At 42.5% G+C, this 11259-nt stretch overlaps 1 protein-coding gene across 1 annotated transcript in view; it reads right to left on the bottom strand.

The window, feature by feature from the left end:
* Positions 1 to 2135: 2135 nt before the first annotated feature.
* The window catches only part of fam120b (family with sequence similarity 120B), a 28141-nt gene continuing 19017 nt past the window's right edge, over positions 2136 to 11259 (bottom strand). Inside the window, exons 13-15 of the mRNA XM_014470704.2 lie at positions 10714 to 10840; positions 3554 to 3833; positions 2136 to 3461 (exon numbers count right to left, since the gene is read on the bottom strand). Coding sequence (XP_014326190.1) covers positions 3437 to 3461; positions 3554 to 3833; positions 10714 to 10840 — 432 coding nt within the window. The 3' untranslated portion in view covers positions 2136 to 3436. The remainder of the gene's footprint in view (positions 3462 to 3553; positions 3834 to 10713; positions 10841 to 11259) is intronic.

Genomic DNA, 11259 nt, shown 5'->3' with positions numbered 1-11259 from the left:
AAGTCTTCCTTCCTGCTGTTGTTATTATCTAGAATGGGTTGTGTATGCGTGCAGTGCGCCCCACCCAGGTGCCTCCTTCTCTCTCTCACTCACTCATACACACACACACACACACACACACACCCACGCACGCACCCACACCCACCCACTCCACTCACCGCAGTTACAAACCCCACAACACCCACACGCTCTGTTGATTCTTCTGCTGCCACTGGCCCGGGAAGAAAGGCAGGGAGTGGAGTGTGTGGTTACATCCCATTAAAAAAGGTTTTATGAGTAAATCAGTCACTTTCTGTCGAGGTTCAGACTCCTGCCCCTGCATCCTTTTATAACTCCAGCAAACACAGTAAATACGCAGACTTTTTACTGCTTCTTTAAAACCATATTTGATTTCACAGATCGCCAACAAAGCTGGGAAAACGGCCAAAACACAAAGTATTTTTGGTCTAGTTTCTAGTGCAAATATCTTAGGACAGTTGAAATGAGACAAAACTAACTTTTCAGCAGGAAATCCTTCATATTGATTATAAGTAATCATCCCAGTAGCAGATTATTTCACTTCTATTACTTCTTCATCAATATTAAGGAATTATTTAGTTAAAACAAGCTCGTATTTCTTTTTGAAAAGTTTTTTGAAAGTTGGTTTTGTCCTATTTCAAGTTTACTAAGATATTTGCACTCGAAACTGGACCAAAAATACTTAGTAAGATTTTGTGCTTTTGGAGTGCTTCCTTTGTGTTTGTAGTATTTATATGCATCTTGAGCAGAAACACATTTCAGTTTTAAACTCTAATTAATTAGTTAAAAAATGTAATTTAAACATTTTGTCACATTACAATCACAAACGTTTGTGTATTTTATTTGCCTTACATGTCATATAAGCATAAAAAATAACATTTACAGCATAAGGACAGGGACTTAAGAATCCAAATCAGTTTTATTACAAATTTACTGACATGAAAAATTAAAAACATTATAGATGGTTTCTTATAAAACTATAACTCTGAATCTGTTTCTGATTGTTTTGACACCACTGTGTCTTATTTGAGACACAATCAGGCACACAAAAATGTTCCTTTTGAGCCACACAAAGATCACAAAATGAGTTTAATTGATTTAATTTCCCTTTGGAATCAATAAAGTATCTTTGAATATCCCCAAAAGGCCCGTTGTGGCAGGATGTACTTATAAAGCTACGCGATTAACTGTTAAAAATAATAAATAGTTGTCACTGGATTCGATGAGAACGTCTTGAAATTAAATATTATAATTTTTTCCCCCACATCTTATAAATAAAAACTCCCTTGATTTGATCAAAGTAGTATTTAAGAACACAACTTTTATAGTGAAAGTTTTATTTATGTGGAGGGCCACATAAATACTTACTGCAGGCCGGATTTGGCCCCCAGACCTTTAGTTTGACTACTACAGTACTGTTTTTTTCTTATTTTCTCTCAGAAAATTTGTTATGACACATGCTTTTTTCCAACTATTGCATATTTATTTTCTAAAAATGCATTTCTCTGTGTCTGAGAAGCCTCTGTAAAGCCAAACCTCCGTGCTTCAGATCTGTAAGAGCCACCATCACTCCGTCAACAGTTGACCTCCCTCCGTTTGTTAAGTAAATCGCTCTCACGTTTCTTCTCTAATCTGCTTACAGCCACATGCACAAACACAAACACACACAGACACACTGAACAAAGACAAAACGCTTCAGCTAGAAAACTTTCCCTGCTTTATTTTTCACTGCATAGGAATAATAATGTTGGCCAGGATTTTAAGTGACACTCCTAGCACAAAACAGTGCTTAAAGTTGCTGTATGTAACTTTTCTAAAAATATTTTTTATATTTTAGTTGAAACTGTCACTATTGCTGTGACAGTTTGATATGAGAGATAATCATATGAAGAAAATCGAGCTCCTTTGCCTTCTTCCAGCGCTAACTAGAAACAACCAATCAGAGCCAGGAGGCGGGTCTTAGCGCTGTCGATCATCCTCATGAACACAAAACAATTCAACTCTGCATTATTTTCCCTTCGTTGTGGCGCTGTGATTTTTAAAAGTTCAATAAGTGACAAAAACTGGACGAATTGACTCGTTTTTGTAGAAAACATTCATAACAATCATCAGATAGGATGAAATATTTTATGAAGTATAAGAACTGGCAGCAATTATGTAAAATTAAATTATTGGCCAATATATAAGAGAAATTCACTTCACAGAAACCAAACAGTTTATAGCTTTATATCCAGACAGATACATATTTTACTGAGTGAAACTTTGGTAACTTTCTCAGATTTAATTTAAAACACATCTTTTTATAAATTGGATAAGAATAAGGGCACTACGACCATTTTTGTGACAGATTCCAACTCATCTTGCATTGAAACTGTATGGTTTTGCTGATATGACTCAATGAATAATAATGACGCCTCCAGGAGCGTCGTAAGATGACCACATCACATTTTTACCTGTAAAAGAAAATAAAAATATGTATAAATTTTATTCCACTTTACCCACATTTGTTGGCCAATCGCATAAAATCCCAGTAAAGTTTCTATTGTGCAAAAATGACTTGCAGCAGCAAATTAAAATTAATAGTTAATTTTATAACCAATTTGACAACAACAACAAAAACAACTAACTGTTTGGTATCTGCACGAGTGTTTGGTTAAAGCTATTGGAAGTGTCTGTATTTCATGGTTTCCACTTTGGAAATATAAAATGTTTGAGAATAGATTTTAAGAAATGTATTTAAAAACATTAGCTTAGCTACACAGACCAATAGAATAACTTATATGATATCTCCAGCGGAGCCCCAGCAGGACTGAGACTCATTCAAATTGTTATCAAATTTAGAAATAAATTGTAATTTAAAACACTCTTGGATAAAATTTGGCATGTTGTCATTTATTTTCAGAGTATGAACAAATAATTTGCATTCAAGACACTTTTATTTTGCCAAATATCAGCTGTGGTGGATTTGATATCTGACACCAGCATTATGTTTTCTCTAAAGCCCATTACTGTAGGAAGGATTATTTCCCTGAATACACAGATTTTCCTTTTGTAACAGATAAGAGACAGAGCCAAACTCGGAGTCAAACAATAAACTTACGTGCTAAAGTAAGCTTTATTTTTATTAGTTCTTCGTTTTGTTTAAATGTTTTTGTCCTTAAATATAAAAGGTTTTGCTGGTATAAAGTAGAGACTACAGGATTTCTTTTAAACATACCATGGCACCATCACCATTGTGTTTCCAGTTTAGGCTCCGTTTCTCTTCCTGCTCCATCCTTTAGACAAACATTCCCAACGGATCATCCGCTAATCAGTTTGTTCAGAGGAATTTGATCCACTCCTCCTTTTCATCGCGTCTTTTTTTATCAAGTCCTTCTCTTTAATCCTTAGTTCCTCTCTCTTCATGCTTCTGTTATATTCAGGGAGCAGGAGGGTGTTGCCATCTGAGACGAGACGAGAGAAGAAATCAGTTTTTTGTTTATTTTAAAAAAAGGACAATCTGTTGATATTTCTGAGCCGGACGGTTCCTTCCTACCTGGGAGCCAGCTGGTATCTCCCTCTGTTGTGATGCAGCCGACCTCGGTTCTGTTTGGGATGCCAGTTCCGGTTCAGGGGTCGACCTTCGTAGGAGTTAGAGCGATGTGAATGGAAACTTTGACGTCCCCCTCTGTGATCTGCTCTCCACTGCGGTGTTTCTGGGTTTTCACAGCCGCTTTGTTCTCCACACGCCGCCTCTCTTTGCCTCCATGTTTGTCCATGTTGAAGGTCTCTTCTGGTCTCTCCTCTCCAGGCCTGATCAGCTCCTGAAGGGAAACCTGAGAGTGAGAGGAAAACAGATGGTGAAAACAATAACAAAACTTTAGAAAAACAGAGGAAAAGGAAGATTTGACGCTTTGAAATGAGGGATTGCTGAATCTATAGTTGCATTTTCATTATGCTGCGTTCACACCGAAAACGTTTCACGTGTCAAAAAACGCGTCCGACGCTTCATGTGAGACGTGTCAAAACCGTCGGGTGTTGAGAGGAGACTCCTTCAAACTCTTCCACCGTCTCCTGCATGTTTCGTCCAACTAAATACAACATTTATTTAACGTTGAATGTTTTTGCTGGATGGATTTGGATAGCTCAAATGTGGGGAAATATAAATAGTAAAAGTTATAACTTATTAACATTCCAACTTCCTTGCTGATCCTCTCCCAAGTCAGGTCCTTTATATTCCCGTCTCTGTAGTTATAGCTCGATTGGTCGTAGATAACAGGTCAAGAACAAACATCGACAATTAGTTTATTCTGCATAGTTTTATTTTTCTGAGATCACGTCAGAAAAAAACACCACTACATGCTGGTTGACGCTCCGCATTTAAAGTTAAGAAAAAGTCTGTAGGGTTTGTTTTTTAACAAAGGCAAATCAGGCAGCTGTGTGTGATTTTATTACAAACTACAAAAAACAAAAACATCCAAGTCCAGGTTTAGACTTTATCAAAAGAGACATGTGGTCTACTAAACTGAAAGGGGCCACAATATAAAGTCTGAGTGTTAAGTGAGTAAAAAAAGCACACGGATAGATGCCAAGTGCTGGTGAAAGGCATGTTAGGCCACAACCACACAAGATTTTTAGGCTCTACTTTGTTGACTATTTTATCTTCTAAAACCTGTCAAGGAGATTGGATCTGTGAGGATTAAAATGATTGTTATTAGAGGAAGATCGCAGCTCTCTGGTCATATTTTATATTCTGCAATTTAGCGTCTGTTTCCCTTTAGGACGTGGGAGAGCAGCTATTCTGGACTCAATGTCGGAGCGTGATTGCGAGGGCAGACAGGCAGAGGAGATATTCGCTGAGGAGACTAAACATCAGGCCCGATTCCAAACAAAAACCAAACCGGGCTTCTCAATGATACCACATAGCGCCACCACTACTCTCTCACACACACACTTCATCTCCCCACAGTTCTGTAGTAATGATTGGTGTCTGTGTCCAACAGAAATGAAGCTCTGAGACACGAGGAGTGTATATCATTCATCTATGAAACCAGAAACATCCTACTGAGACCCACAACGGGTCGCCCTGGGCAAAAAGCCCACAGTCCGGCGCAAATCCGAGAGTCGGCGCCAACACGGCACCCAAAGACGAAGGTTGGAAATGTTACGGTTAAAAGCTGCAGCTGCATTGTGGCGCTAGAAATCAGCATGCAACCTGAAGGTAAGGAGGTGAATTAGGATTTAAAGAGAAGAGAAAAGCATGAAACTGAAAGGACAAAGAGTGAAGGAGAGGGGAGCCGTGGAGGGGAAGGGGAGAGAGACGTGAGGAGTCTGTAATCAGTTTGTCTTGTTGTGTGTCTTAAAATAGAGCTCTCCCAGCCTATAAACAGAAACCTGCCATTACTGCTGCCCTGACAAAGCAAGCCACCACCAAGCCGCGCACAGCACCGAGTGTGTGTGTGTGTGTGTGTGTGTGTGTGGGCGTGTGAGTGTCCGCACACAAAAAAAGAAGTATGCATTACCACCACAGGACACATGGACTTCATTACAGCACGGCCCTCTGGGTAATGTGGTTCTGTTAAGAGAACTACAACTGTAGATCAATTGTCAGATCAGTTAGAGCATTGTAGTGAAACATAAAGCTTATGATTTAAAAAAAATGAAGTGAGGAAGAAAACAACTCTTAAATTTTGACTTTTTCTCTTTAAATAAATTCTGTACTCTTCTAGATTTCACTATGTAGGTACAATAAATTGTTAGTCTAGACAAAATGCTGCATCTTTTCTCGAAATATTAAAACATTATGTTGATGTTTTTCTGACTCTCCAAGCTGCTGTATCGTTCTGTTTATATAAAACCTTTTACAATAAGCTTCCAAGTGAGAAAAATAGCAGATAATAAAATATGATGTGTCTATAGATCAAAACTACTTTTGAGAAAATAATAAAATATAATATTCTTTCAAGCTATGATGAAGTATGCTGAAAGAAAACAACTTAATTGGGGCACAGTGTGGAAACTTAAACTGCTGCTTCGGCAGTTACTCAACATGTTGTTGCTAGGTAACCAAAGAGTGAGTGGGTTGCTAGGTAACCAAAGAGTGAGTGAGTTAGTTGATCCCACCAACTTTGCTCAGCTCACCACTTACAATGATCAGTTTCTCTGATTTTACTTTTTACAGGTTTATGTTTGAGTAAAATTAACATTATTCTTTTATTCTATGAACTACTGACAACGTGCCTCTGAAATTCAAAGTAAAAGTTTTGTATTTATTTCCAGAAAATGAGAAATGGTCAAAATACAGAAAAAGATGCAGAGCTTTCAGACCTCAAATAATGCAGAGAACACAAGTTAATATTCATTTAGAAACAACAATATTAATGTTTTAACTCAGGAAGACATTAGAAATCAGTATTTGGTGGAATAACTAAAAGGTTTTCAATGGGGCTCAGTGCAGTGGACTCTTCAGTTTTTCCAGATCTGTATATTAAGAGAAAGGAACTCCATCCTTATTTTTCACTCAGCAAAAAGAGCTTATATTGTTAATTAACTCTCTTTTAAATATTATTGTAATAATATTGCCTTATTTCAGTTTATTGGGCTCACGTGTTATATTATGGTTTGTTTTGGTTTATTACCTTAATGAGTTGAGGTTTGTCTGTATAACCTGCAAATAAACTGTTACATTTTCTGTTCATTCTTAAAAAGATATCTGAAAAGATGTAAATAAATATACTTAGAAATCTTCTTAAGACTCCAACTTCAGCCTCTGAAGTGCATGATATGAACAGCTTTCACAGTGATTCTTCTGCTCAATATCTGAGCTTGTTTATCCTGCTGCAGTAGAAAGTTACTAAACAAGAAACAGATTGGGAAAGCAGGTTTGACGTTTAGGGTCCCCATGGCTCAACGAGGACATTGAGGTTTTCTGGAATGCATTTGAGCCACAGGATCCTAAAAACAGCAGAACGACTCTTAATTTTTTTCCTTTCTGACCCTCGAGGAAGGTTTCAAGATCAAACATCTCTTCCAAAGAGTCCAGGCATAATTACACCAAACAAAAAGCAATAGAGAATAAACATCTACAGCACAGAAAGAAAAATAAAAAGTATTTCTTTATTGTAAAGGGACGTGAACTAAATTAGAGGTGGTTATTAAAAAAAATATTCAGAACTTCTAATATTTATATTTTCATTCAATCAGCTCTGGATTTGTAAGTTTTATAGATTCAGACACACTTTTCAAGTAGTTTTATTTATAAACTTCTTTTTTGTGTTAATAAAATGTTTTTCTTCAAGACAGAAACATGTAGATACATATGTACTGTAATACCTTCTTACAACACCTTTACAGAAAAAAAAAAAAAAAACAACATTATTTTTACAGAATATGCAGGAGAATCTCAATGAAATAAAAAAAGTTATTTTGATTGTTATAGCGTACAGATAGTGATATTATAAAATTAATATACTTTGGTTTCTTCAGACACGTTATTCTGTCAGGATCTGTGTTTTTCTGTGTTTATTTAGAGTTTTCTGTGTCCTTAAGTCTCTTCGTTGTCCTGTCCTCCCCTTGATTGGTCCCAGGTGTGTCTCGTCTCTGTGATTACCCTCCCGTGTATTTAACTCCACCTGTGTTCCTTGTTCCTCGTCGGGTCCTCGTCAATGTTTAGCTTATTTGTCGTCAGTGTCGAGTCTAGTTGTCGTCAGTGTTTCCATGTGCCTGCTGTTCGTTGTTTGGACTGTGCTTCGTCATTAAAACCATCATTATTCATCATACCTGGGTCCGCTGCATCTGCCTCACCAACCCTCACCACCCGCACTTCATGACAGAAGGACCCGACCATACCGATCGGTGAGGCTGCTATTATGGACCCAGCTGGAGTGAGGTTCCCTCCAAAAAAGCAGAGCGGAAGGAGGCGGAGATCCGGCAGGGAGGAGAGGGAGCTGGCTGAAGCCCTCGCCGACTTGCAGCGGGAGCTTTTCCGGGGGACAAGACTGGTGTTGGCACCCCCCGGATATGGCCCCCGTCGATACCTCCGTCCGGGAAGCCAGCGACCTGAGCCGCCGGTGGAGCCGGCCCCTCGCCGCTTTCCGGAAACACCTCCTCCGCGGTCTGCCCGGAGACAGTGACGTGAGCCGCTGGCAGACCCGGCCCCTCGCCGCTTTCCGGAAACACCTCCTCCGCGGTCTGCCCGGAGACAGTGACGTGAGCCGCTGGCAGACCCGGCCCCTCGTCGCTTTCCGGAAACACCTCCTCCGCGGTCTGCCCGGAGACAGCGACGTGAGCCGCTGGTGCACCCGGCCCCTCGTCGCTTTCCGGACCCGCAGCCGGTTCCCAGGCTCCGCTCCGGCTCGCCTCCGCAGCCGGTTCCCAGGCTCCGCTCCGGCTCGCATCCGCAGCCGGATCCCAGGCTTCGCTCCGGCTCGCCTCTGCAGCCGGTTCCCAGGCTTCGCTCCGGCTCGCCTCCGCAGCCGGTTCCCAGGCTCCGCTCCGGCTCGCTTCCGCAGCCGGTTCCCAGGCTCCGCTCCGGCTCGCATCCGCAGCCGGTTCCCAGGCTCCGCTCCGGCTCGCATCCGCAGCCGGTTCCCAGGCTCCGCTCCGGCTCGCCTCCGCAGCCGGTTCCCAGGCTCCGCTCCGGCTCGCCTCCGCAGCCGGTTCCCAGGCTTCGCTCCGGCTCGCCTCCGCAGCCGGTTCCCAGGCTTCGCTCCGGCTCGCCTCCGCAGCCGGTTCCCAGGCTTCGCTCCGGCTCGCATCCGCAGCCGGTTCCCAGGCTTCGCTCCGGCTCGCATCCGCAGCCGGCCCCGAGGCTCCGCCCCGGCTCACCTCCGCAGCCGGCCCCGAGGCTCCGCCCCGGCTCACCTCCGCAGCCGGCCCCGAGGCTGCGCTCTGGACTTCCGACCAAGACTCCCAGTGTTCCGACCGAGACTCCCAGTGTTCCGACCGAGACTCCCTGTGTTCCGACCGAGACTCCCTGTGTTCCTCCAGAGACCCTGACCCTCTGCGTTCCTCCAGAGACTCCGACTCCCGAGACCCCGACTCCCAGTGTTCCTCCCGAGACCGAGACCCCCAGTGTTCCTCCCGAGACCGAGACCCCCAGTGTTCCTCCCGAGACCGAGACCCTCTGCGTTTCTCCTGAGACTCAGACCCCGACTTCCGAGACTCAGACCCCCGCGTTCCCACTGAGACCCCCTGTGCTCCACCAGAGACCCTGCCTCGGGGGGCTCGTCATCGCCGTCTGTGGGCGGCCCCCGGGACTCCCCATTGCCACCTCCAGCGCCGCGGACGGCCGCGGGACCGCCTCCAGGGGTCCTGCCTCCAGGGGTCCCGCCTCCAGGGGTCCCGCCTCCAGGGTACCCGCCTCCAGTGCCGCGGACGGCCGCCGGACCGCTTCCGTGGTTCCCGCCTCCAGTGCCGCGGACGACCGCCGGACCGCCTCCGTGGTTCCCGCCTCCAGCGCCGCGGACGGCCGCCGGACCGCCTCCGTGGTTCCCGCCGCCGCGGACGACCGCCAGACCACCTCAGTGGTTCCCGCCTCCTTTGCCTCCGCCCACCCTGTGGGTAGTTTTTTGTTGTTTTTGGACTCTTGGCCCTTCCTGTGTTTCCGCCCACAATGGTGGGTTGTTTTTTGTTTTTTCTGGACTCTGGCCCCCCGTCCAGCGCCCCTCCGCCCACCCTTGTTGTGTTTTTGTTTTGTGGGCGTCTGGTAGCCGCCCTTGAGGGGGGGTACTGTCAGGATCTGTGTTTTTCTGTGTTTATTTAGAGTTTTCTGTGTCCTTAAGTCTCTTCATTGTCCTGTCCTACCCTTGATTGTTCCCAGGTGTGTCTCGTCTCTGTGATTACCCTCCCGTGTATTTAACTCCACCTGTGTTCCTTGTTCCTCATCAATGTTTAGGTTATTTGTCGTCAGTGTCGAGTCTAGTTGTCGTCAGTGTTTCCATGTGCCTGCTGTTCGTCGTTTGGACTGTGCTTCGTCATTAAAACCATCATTATTCATCATACCTGGGTCCGCTGCATCTGCCTCACCAACCCTCACCATCCGCACTTCATGACATATTCAGCACATTTATTCAATTTTTGGAAATACAACTGAAATACGTCGGGGTTTTTTTTTTTTTTAGATTTTTTAAAAATCTCTTATACTTTATATAACTATAAATGCAATCTTTTTGAATAAATCTTTTGTGCAAATTTACCAGTCATATATTTCGTATTTTAAACGTTACTTGTGCATTAGTTGTGAGATTTTATCAATTTCAAGTTCAGGAACGACGGATTTGTTGGGTCTTTGTATCATTTTCTGATCATAATCCTATTAGCTTTCTGTCAAAATAAAAATATGACTTGGTAAACGCTTTTACAAGCATTTCCCCCAGACTTCTACATAATTGGTCCAGCAAAGAACAATCAGTGAATTGTATAATATCACCAGCGCTTCATCATTCAGTGAGTCTTCCACTTTATATAATAACCCAGTTGTCTCTGATATGTTTGTCTTTAAATTACTGATGTGTGGTTTCCAGTTTATGTTTTCATCAGGAGTAAAACACAGGAATGTAATCTCTCTCCAGCAATTCTGAGGTTTGTTTCTTGATTTGGAAAACAAAAACTTAATTGAGGACCAAAAACGCTGCTTTATGCATCCCGCTGAATCAACATCTACTTTATCGAACGTTGTATATTAACAGGAAATAAGTGGTGAGTCTGCAGTCTCACCTGAAGTGTTTGAGTATCGAAGGTTTCTCTGTGTTTCTCTGGGTCTGGACTGGAGGATTCTGCCTCTCTTCCTGCAGGTTTCCAGAAGTTTCTCCTTCAGCTGAACAAACTGAGAAAGGGAGAACATCTAGAAAGAAACGCAGATTTATTTAGAGTTTATACCAACATAAGGCCACATATACAGTAATTCACAGGGTTTATACACTTTTCCCACAATGAAATTCAATTATTTGTCAAGCATTTTAAAAGTAAGTTTTCAAACTTCTACAGCACCAAATGAAGTAAAAAAAATAGACAGTTTCAGTTCACTACTATATATTATTTGTTACTGTTATTAATAAAGTCTTGTGGTAGTATTCTGCATTCCACAGCAGGATATAAATTCAACTAAATATAAACTTGATTGGTCCAAGAAGAAAACATGAACAAAAAGTCTAACAATGACCATAATTACATGTAAAATAAAAGTCAAACTTTATTTTCACTACACAGATCAATAAGTCATTAAGCCATTAGGAACAATAAATATTCATCACATTGGAAAAA

This window comes from Xiphophorus maculatus, chromosome 4 (genome assembly GCF_002775205.1).
Source record: "Xiphophorus maculatus strain JP 163 A chromosome 4, X_maculatus-5.0-male, whole genome shotgun sequence".
NCBI lineage: Eukaryota > Metazoa > Chordata > Actinopteri > Cyprinodontiformes > Poeciliidae > Xiphophorus > Xiphophorus maculatus.
The sequence above is the reverse complement of the archived record's forward strand: the minus strand, read 5'-3'. Positions and strand labels throughout refer to the sequence as shown.